The sequence below is a fragment of the Chelonia mydas genome, chromosome 7 (genome assembly GCF_015237465.2).
Source record: "Chelonia mydas isolate rCheMyd1 chromosome 7, rCheMyd1.pri.v2, whole genome shotgun sequence".
NCBI lineage: Eukaryota > Metazoa > Chordata > Testudines > Cheloniidae > Chelonia > Chelonia mydas.
In genome coordinates, this window is record NC_057853.1 from 23,383,101 (window position 1) to 23,410,054 (window position 26,954).

At 45.2% G+C, this 26,954-nt stretch overlaps 2 protein-coding genes across 6 annotated transcripts in view; both read right to left on the reverse strand.

Annotated features, from left to right (window-relative positions):
• Nucleotides 1-510: 510 nt before the first annotated feature.
• HMCES (5-hydroxymethylcytosine binding, ES cell specific) lies at nt 511-11,071 on the reverse strand. 3 transcript variants are annotated; one of them, XM_037904704.2, is made up of 7 exons: nt 10,852-11,071; nt 9,200-9,396; nt 7,070-7,213; nt 5,796-5,915; nt 4,676-4,836; nt 3,839-4,031; nt 511-2,382 (listed from the first exon to the last, which is right to left on the reverse strand). In XM_037904704.2, exons 2-7 carry the CDS (start codon nt 9,380-9,382, stop codon nt 2,179-2,181), a joined length of 1,005 nt encoding a protein of 334 aa, XP_037760632.1. In that variant the 5' UTR covers nt 9,383-9,396; nt 10,852-11,071; the 3' UTR covers nt 511-2,178. The 3 variants fall into 3 exon arrangements, with proteins under 3 accessions (XP_037760632.1, XP_043406394.1, XP_037760634.1); XM_043550459.1 differs by lacking the exon at nt 10,852-11,071 and adding an exon at nt 9,734-10,744; XM_037904706.2 differs by lacking the exon at nt 5,796-5,915 and having other exon boundaries at nt 10,852-11,006.
• Nucleotides 11,072-12,301: 1,230 nt separating this feature from the next.
• COPG1 (COPI coat complex subunit gamma 1) overlaps nt 12,302-26,954 on the reverse strand; it is a 29,987-nt gene continuing 15,334 nt past the window's right edge. For all 3 annotated transcript variants that reach the window (XM_007059990.4, XM_043550542.1, XM_043550543.1), the window contains 11 exons: nt 26,194-26,437; nt 24,667-24,742; nt 24,117-24,220; nt 23,418-23,543; nt 22,868-22,936; nt 21,784-21,926; nt 19,678-19,849; nt 18,148-18,245; nt 16,044-16,182; nt 14,297-14,395; nt 12,302-13,519 (listed from right to left, as the gene is read on the reverse strand). In XM_007059990.4, the coding sequence (XP_007060052.3) occupies nt 13,389-13,519; nt 14,297-14,395; nt 16,044-16,182; nt 18,148-18,245; nt 19,678-19,849; nt 21,784-21,926; nt 22,868-22,936; nt 23,418-23,543; nt 24,117-24,220; nt 24,667-24,742; nt 26,194-26,437 (1,401 nt within the window). In that variant the 3' untranslated portion in view covers nt 12,302-13,388. The remainder of the gene's footprint in view (nt 13,520-14,296; nt 14,396-16,043; nt 16,183-18,147; nt 18,246-19,677; nt 19,850-21,783; nt 21,927-22,867; nt 22,937-23,417; nt 23,544-24,116; nt 24,221-24,666; nt 24,743-26,193; nt 26,438-26,954) is intronic.

A 26,954-nucleotide genomic window follows, 5' to 3' on the forward strand; every position in this document is an offset into this window, starting at 1 on the left:
GACATTCCCTAGCTCCTCCAAGGTGTCAGAAATGGGGCTCAATGGAGCATTTCCCAATGAATGTAATGTAATGGGTTACCGTAAGGTTCTGATATATCTTGGGATACAGTTTGATATCTTTAAAAGAACTCATTTCCTTGCCGTATGGATTTGGTTCTCCCCCATTTAATGGTATCTTACCACACTCCTGTTCGACACTCCAAAGGCTGCTGCTCAACCACCCATCCCTGAAAACTCTCCACAGCAGCTAAGAAGCATCTGTGTAGCTCCCTTAGAACAAATCATTTCTGAGTGGAGCCATCAATCTGCCTTCTGAGAATATTTTAATTTGTAAATAAACTCTTACCTCTTCAGGAACTTTAGCCAGCCAAAAGTCTTACAGCTCACTGTACTCTATGAAGTCTCTTTTTGCAAGGGTGAGGAAGACACATTATTCACATTGCTTGTGGAGTGGATGATTATGGATTGGTAACAAGTATACAGAGACAGACACACACAAGGACACATCACAACAAGCCAACTGATCGCTTTTTATTTTCTACAAACTACTATTTCAAACACAAATAAGTGATGCTCTCCAGAGAGCACCCACATGCTAAGGTCTTTGCTCTAACATTTGACTCTCACTGTTTGTTCAAGTCCCAGACCAAAGACAAAAAAATACTTTTGTACTTTAGTGACAGTCCAGTGATCTACCTACTCAAAAGAGTGATTGTTCCCTCTCTGGATCAAGGATTCAGAAAATACTCTCTAAATCTTAAAATCCTATTAACAAAAAGATTGCACAAACATTATGGCCAAGACAAGTTTTCCCACACCACTCCCCACAAAAAATAATAAAGCTAGGAGTTATGGCTGCCACAGAAGACAGATTAAACCCAGTAATTCCCAGGAACCTGCTCTCTAAGGTCATGCCAATACATTAAAGCTTGTTTTTCAGTAGTACTGAGTACCTGCAGCTTCTATTGACTTCATTTGGAGCTGTGGGCGCTCAGCACTTCTGAATATCAGGACTTTCTCTTTAAATTTACCAGTGTTGCTACTGTCAGTGTGAGGTTTTGTGTAGACAATATGCTGCCATTTTTACCATTGTGTCATCTAACCCTGCTCTGAGCAGGGTTAGATAACACTGGTTAAAATACTGATTCATGCCTATATTATGACTACATGGTAACAGTGGGAAATTTGAGACGATACTTCTAGTGGCTTCCATAATATTATAATACCACTGGGGAATGGTTTTCAAAGCAGCCCTTGAGAATAGCATACAGACTCCTTAAAGGCAGGTCAGCCTGTCAGAAATGGGACAGACAATGAGCATGGAAAAGGATTTAAAGGTAAGGCCACTTTTTAGCTTTCACCAGCAAAACTGACTTAACAAGGCATTTCTCTGTTACTCACACCCCTCCCCATTTCCATAATAGAATGCTTCCTCAGTTTTCAAAGGCACCTGTACCCATGCCACTTGCTTCCAGGATCCTGAATATCCTCCTTTCCGCATATGACATCAGGATCCCACTGTTCTGGAAGCCTTATGCAGAGGCCCATGCATGTTGCTGTGCCGACACAAAGCAAGGCAGTGTTAGCCCAGAATTTCCTGGCCTTGGGAACGGGTCTCTGTCTCTGATTTAAATACTAGTTTAACATAGGTTCTTTTTTTCATTTTTCAGCTGCAGAAGTTCTCAAGCATCAAAAGTGTCCAAAATAATCTGTATAGAACAGACTATCTAGGAGAATTAACACACAGGAGAACCAGCTGAATACCACCACAGGAAAGAATTCCATGCAGTTTTTCTGTTCCTCATCCAATGGGAAGAGCATGGATTGCATTTAAGTGCCTCTCTCACATGTATTTGATCCATAGACATTCCCAAGGCAGGTCAGTGCCAACCACTGGGTTGCAGTGAAAAAGTTGGTGGGAGGTGAGCATTGCACATTAAATCTATGTCCCTGCTAGTGGAAGACAAGAAAGAAAGTTTTAAAAACCAAACACTGCTCTCCTGAATCAGTAAACCATCAGCACAAGAAGGGCAACAAGCTACAAAAATCACATCAGTGCTAAAGAGATCACGTTTAAATGCTCAATGCAACAAGATCACAGGAGTCTCAGTACCAGTCTGCAGGATCTAACAAGCTAACACGCTGCATCTACTTAGGAACTCAGAACTGAAAGTCAGTTCATTGAGTTTTGGGCTTCTTTGCACAAGGATCCCCCTCTTCCTTCTTCAGCCACTGGTGCATTAAGCCTGCACTGGTTCTCTTGGGTGCAGCGATTTGGATGAACTGGCTGGACCATCTGGGCAAATCACCTTCCTCTTTCTTGGGAGACTTGTTTTTCACCCAATCCAACATCATTTTGCTGCTAGTGCTGACTTTGGTTTCCTGTGAGGACAAATTACAATAAGAAAAATAAGAACCACAGAAACAGCTGGTCATATATGCAAGGCACATCAGAAAATGCCCACATGGGTACCAAGTCAATGAGCTGGGTCCAGTTTCAGAATGGGGAAGATGCAGCAGCAGCATCACTCCCTACAGTTACACAGCCCTGCAGAAAGTTCCCGTGGAAGTCCCAGTCGGATTAATCCTAAATGCCATTCAGGAAAGAATATACCATACTAAGCAGAGTGATCCCGACACTATACAACATGGTTTATTTCTGGAAGAGCAGGAAAAGGAATGGGAATCCTTGAGGGGCCTTCACTGTAGTGACCCTCTCTGCAACTGGGGATGGATGGCTGCCTTTGGGAACATAAGAACAGCCATACCGGGTCAGATCAAAGATCCATCTAGCCCAGTATCCTGTCTTCTGACAGTGGCCAATGCCAGGTGCCACAGAGGGAATGAACAGAACAGGTAATCACCAAGTGATCCATCCCCTGTCGCCCATTCCCAGCTTCTAACAAACAGAGGCTAGGGACATCATCCCTGTCCATCCTGGCTAATAGTCATTGGTGGACCTATCCTCCATGAACTTATCTAGGTTTTTTTTGAACCGTGTTATAGACTTGGCATTCACAACATCCTCTGGCAAGGAGTTCCACAGGTTGACTGTGTGTTGTGTGAAAAAATACTTCCTTTTATTTGTTCTAAACCTGCTGCCTATTAATTTCATTTGGTGACCCCTAGTTCTTGTGTTATGAGGAGTACATAATACTCCCTTATTTGGGAGTCTCTCAGAGCCATCCTGAATCAGTTAGAGGGGGTAGATCAAGAATCTTACATGGCATAATCTACCTCTCATCCTCAGGCACTGAGTGAGCTGCCAGCCCCTAATAAACAGCTAAACAAAACATGTGATTTATTCTCTTATATTCTATGGCATGCCCCACCCCATTTGTTAAACTTTTGACTACCTTATTTTTTATTGCATTTGTAGCTCATTTCACAACTTTGATGCATGATTTGCATGCATGATTCATCCTGTCATATAAGATAATAAATCTGCATGCTAGGATCTGCAATCTGTATTTACATTTTACTTCAAACATTCTATTTTCCCTTTTGTCACTAACAACAAAAACAGCACCCCCGAGCCTGGTGCCCCCTAAGCCTGGCACCCCAGGGGGTCGCCTGAGTCACCTGCCCCTAAATCTTGCCCTGAGTCTATAGCCTCCATTTTCTCCTCTGTAAAAGGCTCTTCCAGGCTGAACAATCTTTGCATCTATGAAAATGGGTATAAATTATCTACCTCGCGGGCAGGATTAATTCATTGTTTGTAAAGAGCAGCAAAACCCTCAGCTACAAAGTTAGACAGAGGACAAAGTACTATTCTATTTATTATTATTAAACAGTATTACGGAGGGAAGTGTGATTTGTGTCAACCACCAGATCTCACCGTCTTTGGTCCCAACCCAATGGGAGCGAGGCATTCTGGTGTATTGTTTCTGGAGTTGTTTACTATAGTGGAAACCGGGTGGAAAGCAATGTTCTCTGTGGAGTGGATGAGCCTAAGGGCTTCCTGTGTTGATACCTCTGTAAAGTCCAACCATTTCCTGATGGCCTCATCCCCATCCAGGATAGCTGGCATCCTAAACATGGGAGGAGATGCAGAAATCTTAAGTCCACATAGAGACACACAACTTATCCGCCACGTGGCAGGACTGAGTGATTTGGGTGAAAGCCAAACTAAGATCCAGAATTAACATAATCCAGATTCCAGCTATCTGGGGATAAACTGTGTTGGCAATAACTATTAGCACGTTAACAACTGGCTTGAAGGCACACAGACCTAATTTCTGAAGCCGTGAGGAAAGGACTAAGCAATACAATGTTTTTCTTTGAGGCAAACAGTGTACTATCTTCACCAAAGCAGCCTGCTTCCCCAGAGGAGGCAAAAGGTCTGTCAATCACTAGGCAGGCCTATGAGAAATTTAATTCTTATTGCTACCAGCAAGGAGCCAAACACAGTGATTTATGGCAAGGGCAAGATTCAGTGACCTGAAACAACTCAGTAATGTTCTAATGTACTTCTCTAGGGCGATCAGGTAGAAAGAGCACGGAAGAATTTCTGGCCTATGTGTTCTTGGCCACCAAGGCTATGTATGTAGGAGAATACAGTCACACTACCTGTTCCACACAGCATAGAAGTAAAGGGAAAGTTTTCTGCCACACACTCGCCACTAATCTCTGCCCCCCTAAACTCTACAATCCACAGCCAGTCATTCTCACTTGCCTGTGATGGATATCACTTAAGCCTTTAGAAGCATCTACTGTGATGATGGTGTAGGTGTACAATGCATCCCCTCCATCAGGGGGCTCCCAGCAATCGAAAATCCCAGCCATGGTGAGTAACCTCCAGCCTTTCCACTCTTCATCATCATCCTTCCCATCTGCCTGGAAAATAAAGATACAGAATGATCACAATCTTTCCTAATCTCCTTTCTATGTTATGTAATTTCAATACAAAGATATTTAAAGGCTATCTGATGTCTCACAGAAAACACTCAAAACCAGTGTAGTTCAGCTGCCCATGCCTCATCTGCTATTTTAATTACTCTTCCCTATTTCTAGGGCTGTTTACACAAAAACTTTATTAGGAACTTCATCTTGCATTGATACCTTTCCCCCCCTCTCAAAGTCAATATTCTCCACCTGTGCATTGTACACTGTTACTTTGGAAATTATTGTGAGGTCACAGGAGAGGAGAAAGGATAAGCGACAGTAGCAGATAAGATCTTCGATGTAACAGATTACATTTCCATGAAAAAATAAATAACGAAAGCACAACAGGCAGAAAAGAGTTTCTGAGATTATTCAGAACTCTGTTCTGTGAAATTTTACCAAGGGCCATTGACTTCTATGGGAGCTCTTTGTGCTCAGCACTCCTCAGGATCAAGCCTTCCGTCAGAAGAGTGATGGGAAGCACACTGTAGATCAAAAGGCCATGCACAGACTGCAGCTTTGGGTGTACCATCACACATTACAGCAACAGTTCCAAACATAAGAGAAGCTAATCTTTCTGCATTTCAGGGCTTTAATATACAGGGGATGACTATGTGACAGCAGGACATCTTCCATCACTGCCAAAGCCCTCTTTCCACCTGCCTGGAAGTTAGGCCTCACCACACATTTAAGCTGCACTGCTTCCAATATCCTATGCCTGAACCTCAATCACAGACACAGCTGGAGTAATTGAATTTATAATATAAATTTATATTTATATTTATAAAATAAACATATTTTTCTTCAGGATAAGTGACAACTAATTAATATTTCTAAAGCCTTTTCAAACCAGAAAGTGCTATATCTCATTGCTGAGTATTAAAACAACATTGTTGCTGGGAATCCAGTACCATTTCTTGCTTGGGCTGTGGGAAGTAAATGAAATAGGGCTGCTTCTTTCCATTGTGCTGCTGCCATTCATAGAATCCATCTGCCAGCACTACACAGCGCCTGCCCTTTACCAGAGGTCCCTTTGGGAAGAGAAGATTTGACCATGTCACAAATCAAAGCAGATGGCAGCTTCGAAGGTATTAAAATAAAAGGATTGTTGGGGTGGGAGAAGGAGGGGAGGATAAGGCCATGGTTGAAGTATAGGGAACACATTTCTTTATAACACTTTTTGTATTCTATAACTGATCCTCAAATGCATAGACATTAAAGCTGTAGATCCACACTGGGGTTCTGTTCACATAAAACTATGCTCTGATATCAGGGTTTATGCCACCATTAAAAGCTCTTGATGAAGTTAGAGCCTTACTATGTAGATAATTCCTGTATATGTGTTTTATACATAGTAATCTGATAGTGTCCCATAATGTATTTTAATTCTTAGGTGGTTAATACATGGTGGTGGCAGCATGAGAACTCCACACTAGCACAAGATGGAAATCTAGTCATTCTATTCCACTCCATTCAGGAAGTCTGATTTAGTTTTAAATATGTCACTGTAGTAATTGGCACTCTGTCTACTCCCTTTCATTAATATCAATGGGAGATAGGCACCTAACTGCCCACCACACACCAAAATTAAGTTGGAGGTGTTCTGCAAGTAATACTCAGGGTAATTCTGAGAGTCTCTAACTCACTGAAGGTTATGAGCAGTAAGACAAAATAATTCTTTATGTTCTCACCTTCCATAATTTAGAGCGTGACAGAACCCCCTCTTATAGACTCCCACCAAACAGTACACCCACCTATTGGCTGAGGGGGGCAGGTTAAGTCTACCTATGGAGCTCCTTGTGCTGCTGCTCAATTGGCTTAACAGACAAGCTTTCTATTAATTTTAAGTAGTATTTTATTCCCAAAGCTTTCTTTCTATAGAACCAATGTCTTTGTTTTCTCCAGCCTGAACTGTACTTGAACCAAACAGCACGTTATCTTAAGGCCACCTAGTCAAATACAGCATGCGAAAAGCTATCGCTTGTTGGGTTCTTCTGTTTCAATGAAACTGAGATGCTAGGTTTTACAGTGTGTCACTCAGAAGGATTTATTTTCTGTGCAACAGGGTGGTGGTGGCCAATTCTTGTTAGGATTTACAAGTCATTAGTAGCACTGCTAGGAGTTGATGATTATAAAATCTTCCTTCTCTCAAGACTCATTAAATGCAATAATATTGTAAACTTACCTTGTAGGAGGGTTTCTCCATCATGGTATCGCTGCAACAGTTGGAGGTTTTATACTGCATTTTGGAAGGGTCAGCTTCTCTAAACCAGGCTGGGACCAGTCCCCAGCGCATAGCCGCAAGGACACGCTCAGAAGAGTCAGCATCCTTTCACATAAAATAGAAAAGCACCTCATGCCAGTACACAAGACAGGAGCAGACAGCAAATTACAAAGTAATCAGAGCATATTGTAGCTCTCTGCCTTCTCCATTATATAGTGGAGACTACAACAGATCACAGCAAACTCACTCACTACAACTAGTGGCAGAGAGCCTAACAAGAAAAGAGGAGCTTACAGATAACTTATTAAAGTAATATCTTACATTTTAAGAAGAAAGGTTACTTTCTGACAAGAAAGAAACTTTTAGTTGCTGTTCTGCTAGTTACTTTTCTTGGCAATTCTATCACTTCTGTTTTGTATGGGTGTGAGAATATACTCAGTGCTGATATGTGACTGCAACCGAAAAATGATTCAAAAGTAATCAGTAATTATTACTCCTATGAGAAAGTCATTGAAAATATGCAAGGGATTAATTTTCAGACCCAGCAATATGCAATATGGCTATTTTTCAAAAATAAATATAAACACCACTGGTTATAAGGAACATTTACTATATAATACAATATTTGCGTATAATAGTAAATTTGCAATTTTTACTTCACTAATACTATTCAGAGATCTTCCACTCTAAGCATATTATACATTCTGTCCTACTGAAAAAAGTCCCAGCAACATCATCATCTTAGGGCCTTCCCCAATGTAATGAATAATTATAAAAGGACACTGTTAGGTTCCTTAATTTTATTTAAAAAAAAAAAATTCTTAAAAATGTTACAAACAATAACTTTGTTTTAATAATCTGAGCATTTTTAAAGTCTAACTTACTTTCACTGTTCACATTTTTGCATTTTTTCTCAGTTTGGACAATGGAAACAGACTGTGGGTTTCACTTCTGCTTCTAGTCAAATTCACTTTCTGATTCTCAGGTGGCAGCCAAAAGCTGCAATGTTTGGGTGGCTAATACCACAGGAAAATGGTTTGTTAAAAAAAAGTTCCCAATGAACAAAACTACACAGAAACATTTCTATTGGCCTTGAGTTTTGTAAAACCTTTCAGGCCTACAAGCAGAATAGAAAGCAGCAAAGAAGAGCACAAATCCAATTGTTTCTGCTTCAACATTGTAAATAAAGTGTGTCACACTGTCCCCAAATAGTGAATAAGCATGGAAAGTAGTTTAATAAAGACAACTGTATGATCAGATGTTTGCTTGTGCTCATAGTTAGGCCTCTGGTACGCTTGAGACCACTACCTATGATACTGACCAATACCATCTCATTGTTTCCTTGTACTCCTCCATCAGTCTGCCTATGCCCATCTGTTGTCTCTGGTCTTACACACTGATTGTAAGTTCCTTGGGACAGGGACCATCTTTTTTTTTTCTATGTTTGTATAGCACCTAGCATAATGGGGTCCTGGTCCATAAATGGGGCTCCTAAGCCCTACAGTAATACAAATAATAAATAGATATGTTTCAAGCACCATCTTTTTCTGCTTTGTGATCTCATCAGCTATTGCAGGAGAACTGTGGAATTTTAAGTATAGTATTTAAGCAGAAAAGTAAATGAGGAAGTAGTTTTCAAATGCTGTGCAGGTGTTTTGGGTTAGAATGATAAAGTGTTAATATTTTTAATTTTCACCTTTAAATATTTCTGGTTCTACAAATCTAAGTAGTTGTAACAAATACCTAATTCCTGACATTTCAGCAGAACTTAAAACACCTTTTTACTGTAGAAGTAGGAACACATACGGCACTACTAATACAGCAAGCACGTGTACTGAAAAGCCTGAAGTGTCAGTATGAATTCCTGCAAAGCACATATATTAGCAGTAGGAGTCTGGAAATACAGAACTAGAGTTAAACTACTAAGGCTTGGAGAGACCGAAAACTGTAATGCTCCAAAATATAAAGATATTTATATCAAACTGGTCAAGTACAGTTGTGAAATATACAGTTACCCCCCTTCAAACTACAAGTCATTGTATAGGATGCATCATAATGCATGCTAAGTATTTTGTTTTGCTTGAAGGTTACCTTCTCAAAGTGTCGTCGAGAAACCAGAACAGGGCTGTTGGACTGGGGACTCTTGTTGTAGGAGGGGCTATATTTATCAGCATCTCTCCATTCAGGTTGTCTTGTTCTACCATGGTTATCACGGTACACACAGGCTCGGCGGATGCGATCTGCTCCCAGAGCGCAGGCTGTGCGCCCACACATTCTTCACAAGTTTCCTAAAAGAAGAGGACATTATATGCTGTGGAACAATGGCCTCAAATCTGATTTCAGATGACAAAGCATGAATACATTTCACCTTCACACTGGACACAAAAGGAGCAATTTACTACATGTACGTCTTCCCCTACCACTCAACCCCTTGTCCACTCTATGGCAAAGTGTCAGGGCTTTATTATTTACAGAGCCCAAAAGTGTGCTGGATATTGTAAAAAAGCCACTAAGACTTAAATAATCTAAGTAAGCATACAATGAACAGATGAGAGAACAAGAAGCGAGTGATTGAAGTGTCATATTTAATGCACACCACGTAGTTCGATGGGCATTCCCCCATACCTTTCCCCCCATCTATGATGTTAACACTTCTTTCAGTGGGATGACTAAGGATTGCAGTTGAGTAATATTCAGTGGAGCAAGGGAGGCTGGGAGGACACATGCTCAAAGTTATCTTTAATTGTTACATGGTGCTTAGATAGAAGAAATAGGTGCCTTGGAAAAAAAACAAGACAGATTGGTGTTGCTGCCCACTATATCCACTGAAACAGACCCCTGGACACAGGCTGGGGGAAGCCCTTTGTTCCCCTGTATTTACTTTAACCATACATCTAAATCTACAGGAACCAGTAAGTCAGGGGAGGCCCCATGCAGCACAGCTCTGGGAAAGGGGGAGTGGGAATCTCTACTCTGGGTCACTGGTTGTTGGACTGGGGTCTCTCACTGTAAGAGTGATTTGAGGGCCTGCCTGGTGGAGCATGGAAAAGGGGGTCCCCTGCCCGGAGAGAGAGGGATTTGGGGACCCCTGCCCAGAGGGAGGTGGTCAGGGGACTGAGAGGGGTTGCTGGTGGGGGGAAGGGGAATTGTAAGGGGGTTCCTGGCTGGGAAGGGGGCTGCAGCGCTCCTTGCCTGGGAGCTGTGGGGCTTCCTGGTGGGGGGAAAAGGGGCTGGAAGAGCTCCCTGCCGAGGGAGGGGGGGGCTGCAGGGGTCTCCGGTGAGGGACTGTGGGGGGGGGGTTCCCGCCCAGGGACAGAGAGGGTCTCCGGTGAGGGACTGTGGGGGGGGGGGGTTTCCCACCCAGGGACAGAGGGGGTCTCCGGTGAGGGACTGTGGGGGGGGTTCCCGCCCAGGGACAGAGGGGGTCTCCGGTGAGGGACTGTGGGGGGGGCGGGGTTCCCGCCCAGGGACAAAGGGGGTCTCCGGTGAGGGACTGTGGGGGGGGCGGGGTTCCCGCCCAGGGACAGAGGGGGTCTCCGGTGAAGGACTGTGGGGTTCCCGCCCAGGGACAGAGGGGGGTCTCCGGGGAGGGGCTGTCGGGAGGGCGGGTTTCCCACCCAGGGACTGAGGGAGACTGACTGCGGGGCGGGAGGGGGGCTGCCCAGGGGTATGCTGGCCCCATGGTGGGTTTCTATTGGGCCTGCTCCGTCGCCCAGCCCAGGGTAGGGCCCGCTCCCACTCACCCGGCCGTTACCGACACCTCAGCCCGCCCGCTGCAGCCGCCAACAGCCCTGGGGCGGGTCCCAGCCGCCGTCTGTGAGTGGGCGGCGATGGGCACGTGACGGGGGTGCTGCCGGCCCCCGCCAGGCTCTGCCCCGGGCACGCGGCCTGCCCCACGGACTGGCGAGGGAGCGGGGCGCGCGCGCGCCTCTGGTCCCGGCTGGCTCTGCTCGCCAGGGGGTGAGCGCGGGCGCAGCCCCGCCGCAGCCAGGCTTCTCCCTGCTCCCGGCCCCGGCCCCAGCTCCCCGGGGCCGGGACCCGCCGCAGAGAGGGCTGGGGCTTTGCCGGGCTGGCCCCAGCTCGCAGCACCCGCTGCGGGGGAGCCGAGCTCCACGCGAGGCCCCGCGCCAGGCTGGGCTATGTAACGGCTGGGTAGGGGGGAACTAGAGGGCAAAGGTGAAAAATCGGGAGGAGGGGGGCTAATAGGAGCCTATATAAGAAAAAGACCCAAATATTGGGACTGCCCCTATAAAATCGGGACATCTGGTCATCCTATGGCTGGAGGAAGGGCCGCGTTTGGGGGCTGTCCAGGGCGGGGAGGGAAAACAGGGGCACAGGCACCTCTACGTGCCTTCTCTCTCTCGAGCTCTAGGCCCCCAGCTCTGCTCCGCTGCAGGGCTCTGGGCACAGCCCAGATGCACTTGACAGTCACAAACCTGCCCCCAGTAGTGCTCTGCACAGGCACCCTGTGCAAAGGACCGTGTAACCCCCTCAGTCAGGCCAAGCTGGTGAGGCTATATCATCAACCGCATCGGAGCGCGGGTTCCAGCCCGAGCTGGCGGAATGAGTGTTCCTGGCTCCCCGCCCTTCTGTCAGCTGCACATCTCTGGCAAAGACCCTTCCCAACCAAACCATGGCCTCCGCTCATGGCCAGGGTCTGTGTCCGCAAGACGCGTGGTCAGCTGCCCACTCAGCCTTGTGTTTTGCTGCAATTCCCCTAGTGCTGCAAAACGGGAAATAGGACCACTCTAGTAAGAGGAGACACAGAGTTCATTCTCCTAGCTGACAGACTACTGCAGAAACCTCAGGCTAGCACTGCGGGTTGCACAGGTGCATGTGTTGCCCTATAGTGGCCAAAGCCTCAGGACCAGGAGAGACAAAGGTTTGCTTAAAACAAAAACACAAAAGTGGGAGGCTCATGCAGAAGGTGATGAGTAAGGAGAACTCCTTGAGTATCAGCACAGGATATGGTGAGCCCCTCCAACAGGGCGGTGGGAGAAGTGAACAGAAGAGGCAATGACAAAAATAGGTGCTACCCTAGATAATCACTCTGTTAAAGCATGCAAGACCGGCATTGTCTATGTCAATCTCCCTACCAGTCGCACATGCCTTGTCAGTCTTGCAGGAATGAGTTGGTGCAATGCCTTTGGCTACACCTTTAGGCCAATAATAAATTATGTAAATTCCATCAGGATCTTTTAATACTTTGTTTAATGTTACATTATATGGTGACACTTTGCATAAAAAAATACAGGCAGAGTAGAACAAAGATCAATTACAGGTGCTAGAAGCAGACATCTCTCCTGTTTTCCCCTTAACTCACACGTTAACCAAAATGATGGCTCCAGAGAGGAATGACAGCAGCTCTGGTTGATATATTACACGCTGTTTGATGTTACACATCACCATATTGCTTCTTTCATATTCAAAAATCTAACAGGTCACATTTCCTCAGGATACTACAGCACACCAAAAATCACGTAATCCTCTACCACTTATACAGTAGGCTTTCAGTGTTGGATCTAAGAACAACTGAAAAACCAGTTACTGATAACTACGGGAATATGAACAGCCAAACCAGTTATACACAGACAGTGTGTTCAATTGATTTACACTTTACAGAGACTATTTCCTTCTGACAGGGTTATGCAAAACTAGAGCTAGGCACTTATTTCCCATTCTTTGACTGAATATAACTGCAAGCCAGCCAATCCCAACCCACTGTGTTGAGGGGTAAGTACCCTGGGAGAAGATCAGCCTGTCATTTTCCATGAAGATGATAGCGGAAGGCAGCCAAGTTCTATAGCCTGTGGGAGAGGGAATTGTATTATTTTATTTATTTACCGTGTCCTGTTTTTAAGGGTCTTTTAAAGACAAATCGACTAGCAAAATTAGTGATAATTAAAAGCACACTAATTTCAGATTCCAAGTGACTTAATGGGTTTGATACTGCATTACCATGATAGGAATGGTTAAAAAAGGATGCATTGGAAACACAGGACCTCCAGACTGCAGAGTCCAGCAACTTGGTATTAAATGGGCTGATTCTTCAGAGGGGTTTATAGATTTAAGTGAAACTGAATGCTTCTTAAAACCTCCTATCAGGGCATAAAAACACCACAATTTTATTTAGAAAAACCCAAATAACTGTCCTAGTTTTACTAATGATAAAAAGCTGCTGTAGTGAATGTGATTCCAATTCAGTGTCCAGAACAGAGGGGAACCAAGAAAACCAAGAACATTCTTCCTTTATGTCACAGTGCAGTCTCAGAAAGACAGTTTAGCCAACCGAGGCCATGATTACGTCCACAGGAAGCTCTTCTCCACTGCGGGCTGTGACCTGCATTGTTACAATGTCTGTTAGGACAAGACGAGAACGCACCAAGAGGTCATGGCCACCCCGAAACACACCTGGAACAGAGAAGAGAAGAGGGAAGAGAATAAAGTGCTTGAATGCCACTCACTCATCCATCAAATTCTAAGGATACTCATGTGGCTGGAGCAAGGTCCACTCTCCAAAGAGCATCAGCAGAACATAGTCCAAAAAATCCCCAATGCAGCTGGATAGTTATAAACCCCACAGTAGCACATTACAGTACCCGGATGAGTTAGTCACTAGTATAAATCTTTCAAAACCCAACGGAAATACAAATTACATTTATATTTTAGACTCAAATGGGGAGAAGATCAAGACATTTCTGATAGCACCATCAGTTGCTCACCCAGTATGCATTTTAGTTTAACATCTAGAATTACATTCAGTTTGTTGCTCAAGTCCTCCTTGCATCTCCCATAGGATACCTCAGTTCACCTCATTCTGGAAATCCAGGGACTCCCACCAAGGTTGGGGTAACAGCTTCCTGAAGATCATGCAGGGCAGTTCTGAACTCAATTCAAACCATCCCAAGGGATTGGGCTTGTCCCCAATCCCTATCCCCAAGTAATTCTTCTGATCCCAACATTATCAGCTGCCTGAATTTGAAGGGATGGGGAGCACAACAGAACAGGTCAATTAATGTTATATGAGGCTGTAGCAACTGGGCGATAGGCTGTGTACTAGTTGGGCTAACATCCTGAACACACTACTGTTCAGTCTCAAAACAGACAAATCCCTGTGTATCCCCAGAGTCGCCAAGAGTGCCACATAAGGTGGGGCAGAGATCCCAACGGAGAATCCCAACTGCTTACCTGCCAGGTACAATGTGTGAGAGTTCTTGTTGTCTGGCACTTTATCCGATCGCTCACACGGCTGCATCCCCAGGAACTTCACAATATTACTGACTGCCTCTGTTAAAAGAAACAACAGAGGGTCAGTTTCATGGGTTTATTTAACATCATTATTTTAACAGCGTCCAAAGGTACGGTAAGGCCCTCCTCCCAGTACAGAGAAGAGATGTGGTCTCTGCCCAAAGGGGCTTAGAAAGTAGCTCTTCACAGCAGAGAGAGCCTCCATGTGTGTTCGTACAGGGCCCAGCTCAGTGGGGCCCTGATCTTGAGAGAGATCTTTGGATACTAATGCAATACAAATCATAAATAATAATTTTGTACATGACACAGCAAGGGTGCATGGGTAACAAAGGTGACCAGGAAGGAGGATATGGACAGCATCAAGATGACTGCACAGTAACTCAGCAAGGATAGTGCACAGCAGTGGTAGAAATTATTTGAGGAGATAAAAGTGGATAAAATGAAGGAGGAGACAATGAGCTTCTTTCAGGCCTTGCAGGAGACATGGGTCTTCAGGAGGGATTTAAAATAAGAGAGGGTTGTAGCTTTGAGTACCAGTTCAGGGAGGGTATTCCGTGCATGAGGTGACAGGGAAGACAGCACAGAAATAGCCAAAGAGACAATGGACAGCAACCTAAGGACTAATCCCCATCAGGCAGTGACGATTAAAGGGAGCAACACAAAACTGCATGATGAAGGCCCAATATAAAAAGTACCCCCAGAAGCTGTCACCCCAACAGACTTCAATGGGCTTTGGAAGAGGCCCAGATAGAGTCTTTAAAAATAAACAAACAGAGTGTGAGGATGAGAACAAGAGAGGTCATTTCAGGATCCCTCCTCCTCAGCTTCATATTACGTCTATGGTTTACTCCTCCTTCCTACTTCTGGGCCCTAAGGTGCAGCCTAACTCCTCCTGTGCAAGGACAGCTAGAGTTAAGGCTGAACCATGTTCCAGCTTCTTGAAAAGGGTGTTGCTCAAGACCAGTGTGAGGTGCTCCCTTCCTTCCTCATACGCCATTCCCAGTCCCCAAAGGCTCAGGATACTCAGAATGTAGGATGTGTTTCCATCACAACAATGACCAAACCAACATGGTTGCTTTTGAAATTAAAAGCAGCTTTTTGTCATGAAAGGCCAATACTGTGCACAACAGGACACATCCAATTCTGTGAACCTACACCAGAGATGAATTTGGCCCGTCACAATCTTACTCAGAAAGAGGTCTGTATTGGACCTTAGACCTGAACTATGACTCCAATTTCAGGGTGTAGAACTAGACGCCCAAAGGAGCCTCCAGCAGACCAAAGGGAGCCACAGCTCTAAGGGTATATCTATATTGCAGCTGGGAGGTGTGATTTCTGCATAGGCAGCCAGACTTTGGCTAGCTCAGCTCAAGCTAGTACGCAAAAAATAGCAGTATGGATGTTGCAGCAGTGGCCATGGCTTAGGCTAGCCTCTCAAGCTCAGACCCAGGGGGGTAGGGGGGCCTGGACTTGGGCAGTTAGCCCAAGCCACCACCAGTGCTGCAACATCCACGCTGCTAGTTTTAGCATGCTAACTTGAGCTGAGCTAGTGCGGAGTCTGTCTACCTGTGCTGGGAATCACATCTCCCTGCTGCAGTGCAGACATACTCTAAAAGGCCAGAGTTCAGACTGCCTCTTGCAAGCAGGGAAATGCTAGGAGTTCTGTGGGGGTCAGAGACTTCCTTACCTTCCAATGTTTTAATGGTGGATAAAGTGAAGGTCTCTTCCTTTTCAAACTCATCACCCACCTCGTCCCAGGCTGCTCCAAAGTTTGGCTTCAGAACCCTCTGGATGTGATCAGCTACAGTTACCTCAATGTCTTCAAGCTGATAGGGAAAGAAAGTTTGACAGAAATAAGATAGTTCTTGTTGGGGGAAAGCTATAGACTTGGCTCACTGCAATCAAGTAAAGACTGTGACATTTACTTTTGATCACGGATTTTCGCAGAAATTAGCTTCCTGTCTCCCTTCTGATTTATTTGAGCAATGATATTTTGGTCCAATCTGTTTTGATTGGGTATTGGAGTTGGAAGAGCCTTCAGCTCTTCCATGCCCATGGTTTTATGATAGGACTTCCCATTCCGAGCACAGCTCTCAACCTGCCAAAGATCAAAATGTTTGAGAAAGATCCAAAAGAAGGGACCACGCACAAATAAAATTTAACCAAATAGAGGCAGGTGCTTGGACTAATGCAAGGTTTACATTTCTGGAATACTGAGAAACTTCTCTATATTTTGCATCCCAGCTCATCATTTCTGAGGTCAGTAATGCACAGTGAGAACCTCAGGTCCAAGAAGAACTGACCTCAGAGTCCATAATGGAGAAGGGTACATGCCTGCATTTGAGACCTTCTCAGGAAGTATCATATCTGATACAATCCACCACTGAATGTTAGGTGAGCTGAGCTGTTGGTGTGGCCACATTTATGGGAGGTGGAACTTGCCTCATTGGATAAGCCCATCTCTCCAGTGCATATACACCTGGAAACACTCCTCTGCAGGGGTATGATCAAGATCCCCTCATAATTCTAGTTTAATTAATGGATGGACTCTGGTTGTTATTTAAAATTGCTCAAGTGCCATAGCAGAGAGGGATGAGTGTCTCATATAACCTGGCACAGAGTAGGGTCTAGCTGCGCAGCGTCCTTTGGAAAATCCTCTCTGTTCTCTCTGCTTGGACAAAGCTCCACCAGCTCTTACTACAGCTCATGCTGACTTACTGCCCAGTAGTTGCTACAATCAGATACTCAGTGTCTGGTGAGGAAGTAGCAGGGAAATACAGGAGCCAACAGAACAGGTTAAGGTTCAAACACATCACATCTTCTACTCCAAAAGGCAAACAAAGCCACCCTGTGTGAAGCAACCAAATCTGTTGGCTAAGCTCAAGATAACTTTTAGCTCCCAATAAGCAAGAGAGACCTCGGCACAAAGATTGGTTTTGTGCTCAAAAGCTGTCTGGATATAGCAGTGGACTCAGACAGAAGCCCTTACACAGAACCCTAATACAGCCCTTGTCTCACTGCCAAAAGGAAGGAGCCAAGGTTCCCTTCCAGGCTCAAGAGCCAGCAATGGAATTTTCCTGGTACCAGAGTCAGACTCTGGCCTATGAAGTGAAACGCATTCAGTGCAAGAGCTGGCCAAACAGCCTCCATTCATTAAAGCAGCTACTGTGTTGGTGGAGCCCACTGTCCTGTTTTGAGCATTGACAGGTTATTTTTAAAGTCAAAAGCACTTGTTCAAGAACAGAAGGAGCTTTATTTACCCTCCAACAGAGAGTTCTAGTTCACAGGAGAGCTGCCCATGCTGCCCAAGGCATGAGTAGGAACCATGCCAGCTATTCCACACAGCTTTGACAACACCCTTCATTCCTGATGCGTGACACAGCATGCTAACGCAGGGCAACCCAACCTGAGGGAGACACCACAGCCTCTATAAAGACAGATGTCCAGTGTATCCATGTATGTGCATGAAGAGTACTCATAGGAAGGTACTCCAGGTTAGGTAGAGTAAACCACCTGTCCATGCTAAGATTTTACAGCTTATGAAGCTCAGAGCTTCATTAAATTTGTGTCTTGGCCCCAACAATCAGAAGAGCAGCTGCAGAGACTGGGGAAACTCATGACAAGGAACTTCCATCTCTCCATGGGAGGAACCCCACACCCCTCTTTACAAAAAGTGCCCAAAGCTTCTGTGGCCAGATTACATTTCAGAGGAACAGGCTATTGGTGCACAGAAAATACAAGGGAAACAAAAGCCCCTGGACCTACTGAAGCTCCAGTTGTCAGATCCTTACCACGTACTCATCCTCATAGCCCTCATCGTCGGCTTCGCCGGTGTTTAGGTCACAATCCTTGACGGTGAATTTCATCATGCAGCTGAACGTACAGGCCACTGGGGAGCGGGGTGGCAAAGGAAAGGCTCACGTTACCATCTGACATGCATTTCTCTTCATGGGCGGGAACGTGGTGCAGTGTTCAAAATAGGGGACCGGAAGAGTCCTGGGTTCTATCCTCAGTTCTGCCACTGACTTGCTGTGTGAACTTGGGCAAGTCACACTTCCCCTCTTTGTGCTTCAGTTTCCCAAATGTGAAATGTATACATTCTATCTATTTAGATTTAGTAAATGATTACAGATACAGTGGGCTGTGAGAATTGTTTGTAAAACACTGAGATCCTTAGATTAAGTTGTATTATTCTTCATGGGAGGATCTCAAATAACTTTAGGAATGCTCATTAAATAAGCCTCACTGCCCCTGTGAGATACTCAAGATATTATCTAGGAGTCACTTCACCTACCACTGAAATGCTGTCACCTCTGCATTGCAACACAACAGCTGATTAATACTTCTTTACAAATTAAGACAGGCAGTGATGAACCATCCCAGATGAAACAAACTACCCAGTGAACAAAAGAAGAGGTATAGCAGTCATCAGTTGTGTTACTACAAAGAAAACCAAATGAGACTGAAGCGTGGAGAGAAGCCGTTTCACTTTCTGATTGGTGAGGGCATAAGTGAGCTGGAGACTCAGCTGTACCCATTCTAGAAAGCATTCCAACTTCTATCTACCTACTGTAGGTACTTATGTGGCCCCCGTTCCCATAGTGTCTGAGTGCACTACAAACATCTTATAACATCCCAGAGAGACAGAGCAGTATTATTATCCCAGTTTCACACATGGAGAACTGAAGCACAGAGAGACTAAGTGGTATCTGTGGCAGAGCAGGGAACTAAATCCCAGTCTTCTGAGTCCCAGGCTAGTGCCCTTACCACCAGACCATCCTTCCTTTCTTTAGAAGTTGCCTGAGCAATCTCATCTTTCAGTCATAATATCCAATTAAGGGTAGCGGTAAGGGCATTTCCAGTGCAACGGGTGTCCCAGGCCTATGCTGCAGGGGAAAGACAACTACTTTTAAGAAATTAGATTAGGCAAGGAAGGAATTTAGGCTCTGTTAGTGTGGGACCCTCCAAATGTAGCTCCCACAGACCTCGTCAATAGCCAGCACCACATTAATTGTTACGTTCACGCCAAGCAGTCTTCCTAGTGTCTGAGAAGAAGGGAGACAAAGGGCTGTGCACAGCCTCACTCTGAAATGCTCTGAAGCAAGTTAACCTAGGAGAAGAAGTGGGAAGAATTCTTCCAGGAGGGGAGCCTTGAAAGGCTATATCGCACAGAGTGGTGAAAAGAAACAGTACTCAGGGCTGTTGGATGGTGTGCTCACTTACCAGCTATAGTAAATGGCTTGTACATGGGGCAGAGGGTGTGGGGAACACAGTATGGGTTATTTGAGGGGAATGGCAATCTACGAGGACAAGCTGCTTACCTGCTGTGGGGTCCTCTTCAGGCAGCGCCACCAGCGTGTAGCAGATACCAGGCTGGTTATACAATAGGCTTTTGGCAGGTATGTAGCCAATGACCTCATACCCCTCTGTCGGCTCCATCTGTACCGTGACGTTCTCCAGGATCTGATCATTCAGTGTATTTGTACAATCAAACTACACAGGGAAAGAAGGGGAAGCAACAGCTTGAAGCCTTTAATGATGGACATAATAGGAGATAGTGATTCAGGCAGAGGACTTGCTCAGTATGAATTTTAACACTGACCGCCTTTTGCAATATCTGCTACCTAAATACAAACTCTGTTCTACTGGATGTCGACTGGTGAAGTCAAAGGACCTTCCTGTGAAGGTTTATTTAGACATGTACCACGTAGACATGTAGAGAAGCTGGCATTTCTACTTTTTCAGCTGAGAAGTTAAAAACCCCAATGGATGCAGAAACCTCTGTAAACATTTAATAGGAAAAGAAATTTAAAATAAATAAAGACACACTGGCCTAGTGGCTCGATCTTAGCCTTCTGCCTGAGAGGAATCAGAGGGTAGTTCGTCTCTTTCAGTACAGTATTGTATCTTAGTACTTTGTGCAGGGCAGTTTTAAATGTCTCCAGAAAGACAGCTTTCCATCACTTCCCCAGGGAAAGTATTCTAAGATCTTCACCGTAAGGAAGGTTAGATTGACATATATATAGCCTACATTTTCCTTCCTCAATTTAATACAAGTGCAGTATTTCAGAGCTGAGTTGGAGGTGGCCCTTCTAATGGCTAGAGCAGAGGAGGGGGAAATCAGAACACCTGGCTTCTATTTAGGTGCTGCCACTGACTCATTATGTGACCTCAGGCAAGTCACTTCACCTCTCTGTGTGTTTACGTGGGTGTAAAATGGATGTAGATAATGCATGTGTGTCTCTGTAAAGACTTTTGAGAGCCTCTGTAAAAGGAGTTAGGTAAGCATAAAATATTCATACTCTTCATAAACTAACTAGCTGCAAAACTCCACATGCCCTGGGCCACTTGGAGTCTCAGATGCCCAGGTAAAAAGTTGCACATGCATCATAAAGAATGCCTCAGACATAGCAGGAGCATGCCTGGGGCATAGCCAAGCAATACAGAGGGACTATAATATTATTCATGGCTTAAATGAGTATAAGTCCTCTCTCCTCTTGACCTGTCTTTCTATTGTAACCTCACACTGTCAAATTAAGGAAGCTCCACCCTTTCTTGACCCTGACTCTGAGGCCTCTGGTTGAGGAACATTTCCCTCCCACCCCATAAACAAAGTAGCCCTCCACAGTCCACATACACACTATGAATGAGAACAGCACCACCTAGTGATTGTGTACACGCTTTAGATCAGAGGTGGGCAAACTATGGCCGGCGGGCCACATCTGACCCGCGGGACCGTCCAGCCCAACTCCCTGCCGGGGAGGCTTACCCCCTGCCCCTCCCCTGCAGCCACGCCACCACGCGGGCAGCGGGGCTGTGTGCTCCTGCAGGGCAGAGCGGCAGCGTTTCTGGCTCCAGCTGGGCGGCGCGGCTGCCAGACATGCTGCTCTGAGCAGCATGGTAAAGGGGTGGGTAAGGGGCAGGGGATCCCGGGGAGCAGTCAGGGGACAGGGAGCAGGGGGCGGTTGGATGGGGCAGAGATTCTGCGGGAGGAGCAGGGGACAGGGAATGGGGGGAGGTTATATGAAGGGGGTCCCAGGCGGTGGTCCTGGGAGGGGGCGGTCAGGTGACAAGGAGCTGGGGGAGGGGAGGAGGGGGGCTGGATGGGGGGGTGGATAAGGGGCAGGGGCCAGGCTGTTTGGGGAGGCACAGCCTTCCCTACCCGGCCCTCCATACAGTTTCGTACCCCAGTGTGGCCCTTGGGCCAAAAAGTTTGCCCACCCCTGCTTTAGATGTACAAGATGCACACATGCTTAGGTTACATTCAGATTACTTGGGCCCAGAGTATGGAAGAAGCGGTCTCAATACTATTTACCTCTGCTACATATTGTGAACTAAACAAGACACACCACTGGGAAGAAACAGCCCAGTGGGTAATTAACAATTAGGAGATTATTTTCACAACCCTGTAGCAGCATCCTACGCACCTGGAACACCAAGTGGTTGACAAATGTATGTTTGGTGCAACGGATCACGTACTCAGTCTCAGATTCTGTAAGAGCCACAGGCTCTGGAGAGGACTTGAAGAGCGGGCCCAGCCCTTTGAACTCTGGGATAGCTGCCAGTTGCTCTAAAACAGAGTTAACAGAAAGAAACTTTTCTTTTTCCGAACTCCCAGGTGTCAGATAGCAGGTCTCATTCAGAGGCTCTAAGAAGCACCTGTTAAGTCACCTGAAAGTGTTTTAGCAAAGAGCTACCAGCAACTAAATATATTAATTAGGGCATTAAAATCTAGCACCAAATCATTTCTTTGGACATGCCACCCATTCACCTAAGTAGAAGCCAGACACGAGCATGCCCTGAAGGTAGAGCTGGATCATATAAGTGAAAGTGCCCAGAACAGAGAGAGATTTCAAAGCTCAATTAACTCCTGTTCATCTCTGTAATAAAATCACTGATCCAATACTGTGCAAAGGGATAGATTCAGGGTGACTGTGACCACTCTGACAGGAGCAGTGAAGGGCCCCAAACCTGGTCCCAAGGTGTGCATGAGCAGGGGGAACATGAAAGAAAGCAAAACACCACACACATACAGGAATTAGGGGCTTAGGTCAGCCAATCTCCCGGGCCTGGTATTGATCGGTTTTTGAGTGCACACATTCACCATTCCTGCTGCATTTATAACCTGCAAAATCAGAAGTATTGTTGGCCCTTCAAGTTTCGAATCCCCTCCAGATGAGGGGCATAGGAATTGCCATATTGGTTAAGCGTAGTGGCGCATCTAGTCCCGTATCCTATCAGTGGCTAGTATCAGAAACGTCAGCAGATATGCAAGAAAAACTGCTGTGGGCACTTGTGAGATAACCTGCCCTCAGGAGAAGATCCCCTAACCATAACACCACTAGTTAGAAGTTGGCTTGAAGCACAATGGTCTATTTCCCCTTCATGAGGGTCAACTCAGATGGTGAAAGACTACAGGATTTAGGCAGGCTCAACAAATCACATGACCGCTACGTCCGCATCTCTTCCCCCTACAAAGGGGTAATGAGAGATGCCCCACATTCTACTTACCTTGGAATATTTCTTGCCTTGTTGCTGCCACTTTCTCTGGCTGTTTGACCACAGTGATAGGAATACTTTCTGCAGGGACAGAAGCAAAACAGGACAGAGAAATGAACTGAGAAGATCACAAGCTCACATGCAGAAAACATCTTGATTGGGACTCCTATAGAATATGAAGGAAGCCCATTTTTTGTCTTGCTATAGACTCCATTACTCTCACCCCCAAGTAATGCATCCTATTGTACTCAAAGTCCTAACCTTCACTTCCAAAATAGCTTTGGAACAACAGTAGCTTCAGTGAGGATTATGAGCAATTACTATTATTAGCAGGAGGGTTACAACAGAATCCTAATCTGGGAGCAACTGAATTTACAGCATGGACTTTACAGAAAATAAACACCCCAAAATTCAAACAAGATGGATCTTAACAATTCATAGCACCACACAAACTGGAGAGAAAGACGCCCATGAGGTCCCATCCAGTCCATCTCCTGAGGGGATGTTGGAAGCAATCAGCTTTAATACTGGAGAGGACCGCCCCCTGTTATTCCATGGGTACCTGTTCTTTGTTCTGTGATGAGAGCAGTTGCCAAAGGAACAGATTTCAGGTCAAAGGGTTTCTCAGAGGGTTCCAGGGTATACTGCTGCAGCGCCCTCTCCAGGCCAGGAATGGATACTGTCAAGCCTGAGGAAAGAAGGGAGATCACTGAAGTCATAGCAAACACCAACTCTGTGAGCCACTGAGTCAGAATCCAACTAAAATCTCCATCTCTGCTCTTCTTAATTGGCTAGTGCTGTAGAAAGCATACGTACCTAGTGTTCATGCACTGGACACACTGAATCCAGTATTTCTGAAAATACTATGAGGACATTTATGCAAATGATTATCATCCCCAGAGCAAACCTGTACGCTACAAACATCTGGAATGCTTTTGGCAATTCTATTGTAACCACATTCCTCAGGGCCTGAATCTGGGTCTCTGATGCACAGCCATCACTGCACTACAGCCTGAGAAGTCAGCCACCCTACGGCATTCATACGAGCGGATTTGGAAAGGATAGCTGAAATGCATGTGTCCTTCACATCAAGAGGTAACCTACCAAATGTCTTTACCTGCCCTTACCATTCATGCAATTACTGGACAATTGACAGATTTATGACAGTCTGAAGGATGTTCAAGCTCCCTGGAACCAGTCTGTTCCCTAGGGACCTTGGGTAAAAAACATGCAGCTTTATTCTGAAAAGCCTCCACATTACCATTCAGGATGTAGCCAGCATTGAGAGCTTTCTGCTTCTGCTCCAGGACATTTAGGTAGAACGTGGCTCTGTCTCTCACTTCATTATCATCATCCATCACGCACCTGAAGGCAAGCCAAAACCCAGCTGTGAGCACTGTGAATGTATGCAGAGGACTGATCTACCTTGGTGGTGGCCTAAAGAAACTGAAAATATGCACTGTAGAATAGAGTTAGTTGTGGCACTGGTGATCATACTAATATGGCAATAAATAAATAAATAGTTCACCTCCTTCCGACAGCCATTCTGGGCTTCTCAGATTAATTTTGTGGCACTAAATGCAACAGCAATATTAGAACCTGCCATGGGAGGCAGTGTTCTATATACCCGATAGTGGCTCTAGGACTCTGCACCCAAAATACTGTGCCAGTCCACAGGTCTGATTACGTTCTCTCAAGTGGGTCAGGAGCTCCAATACATCAAGAAAATCCCAGGTTTGTCCAAACATTTAAATTCTTTGGAAGAATCTCTGAAATGTCTGCTGGGACAGAGCGCAGACTATGTAGCTCACCTTTTCAATAACACTAAGATGCTGGGTAACACATCCTCGTTCTGGGCTCCAAATTTAGCCAGCGCACTTACTGCACCTGTAGCAACAGCAAGGAAAACAGGATCAGCTGGCAAAGTTAGCAACTGGAAGTTCCCTCTGTTTTGTGATCTCACTTTAATGCAACAGTTTTAGAGACAAAAGACAAAACGAACAGCAAATTTTTTTTTTAAGTTAATCAGAAGCAGGAAGCCTTCCAAAACAATCAGACAATACAAATTACTCAAGATAGTTAAGTCCAAAGCAGACTGTGAAGAGTTACAAAGGGATCTCACAAAACTGGGTGAGGGCAACAAAATGGCAGATGAAATGCAGTGGTGATAAATGCAAAGTAATGCACATTGGAAATCATAATACCAACTATACATACAAAATTATGGGATCTAAATTAGCTGTTATCACTCAGGAAAGATCTCGGAGTCATCATGGATAGTTCTCTGAAAACATCTGCTCAGTGTGCAGCAGCAATAAAAAAAGCTAATGTTATTATCTATCCCTTTCCTAGTGGCTCATAAGAGAGAAAATATCATAATGCCACTATATAAACCCATGCTATGCCCACACCTTGAATACTGCATGCAGTTCTGGTCTATCCATCTCAAAAAAGATGCATTAGAATTAGAAAAAGTATAGAGAAGGGCAACAAAAATGACTCTGTGAGGAGAGATGAAAAAGACTAAGACTGTTCAGCTTGCAAAAGAGTCGACTGAGGAGGAACATGATAGAGGTCTATAAAATCATGAACGATGTGGAGAAAGTGAATGCGGAAGTGTTATTTACCCCTTCACGTAACAAGAACTGGTGGTCACCCAATGAAAGTAATAGGCAGCAGGTTTAACAAACATAAGGAAGTAGTTTTTCACACAGTGCACAAACAACCTGTTGCCAGGGGATGTTGTATAAGCCAAAAGTATAACAGGGTTAAAAAAAGAATTAGATAAGTTCATGGAGGATAGGTCTATCAATGGTTACTAACCAAGATGTTCAGGGATGCAACCCCATGCTTTGGGTGTCCCTAAGCCCCTAACTACTAGAAGCTGGGACTGGGATGGATCACTCGATAAGCTGCCCTGTTCTATTCACTCCCGCTGAAGCATCTGGCACCAGCCACTGTTGTAAGACAGGATACTGGGCTAGATAGACCATTACTCTTACCCACTGTGGCCATTCTTATGTAGAACACAGAGCCAGGCATAGTGCAGCAAAGTGCTGGCAAATCTTCCTCCACCCATCTCAACCAAAACATCAAAACCTGCCCACTGTGTATTCCTCTACATGGAGACCAGCACTCCTGCTAAGGGATGTTGGAGTTTTCTTACTATGGACAAAGGGTTGTTAGGGACTAAGCCAAGTGCCAAACTGTATTTGAACTCATTCCACAGAAGGTAAAAAGCAAGTGGATTAGCCCACTGAGACCCCTTTACTTAAAGTTTAGTCATATAAATTTACTCAACCTTGAAGGACATGTATCTTTCTAGGCCTGCACCTTACCTGCACGGACCTCCTCATGCTCCAAGACGACCCTGTTGTAGATGAAGCGAATGTATTTTGAAGGGTTATTGGTCTTGGGCCCTTCCTGCCCCAGCAGGTGGAGGATACGGGTGGCCAGGACAGTGAACTCGCAGTCCTCAATGAACTCGCACAGGTGAGACAGGCCAGTCTCTTTGCTCTCAGAGTTTTCCTCAATGATGCTGATGATGCAGTCCACAATGGCTCGCTTGTACTCAAAACCGCCCTATGCAGTAAAGGCCAGTGAGAAAATTCAAAGGAGGCCAGAAGTTCTAACTGGGAATGTTAACCAGCCAGGGAGGGATTTAGTTAGACAGAGATATCCGCGACTGCTGTGTTTGAAAGGAACTGGGTAGCAACACTGCCCCACTCTGTTAGGTCTGCTCAGTGCACTGGGCTACTTCCATGTGTGTACTGCACCTCAAAAAAATTGCACTGACAGAACCATACTGGGTCCAGCTCTTATAAACATGACGGGAATTGGAAGCACATCACAGCCCTTAGTTTTTCAATGGGACTTTGGAGTTACTTCTGTGCTTACTTAGGAGCTGCTAATATTCAAGGTCTCTGTGCAGCTCACTCCAATTAGAGAACAATTACAAACACTCCAATTAAAAAAGCAAGCCTTAAAGAAGGGGCTGCAGCTGAAGGGTTTACATCCCTTTTAAGAAAGGCCCCATTTTGAGCCACTCTGCTGCTAGAATCATTACATAAAACAACCATATGGGGGGAAAAATAATCCC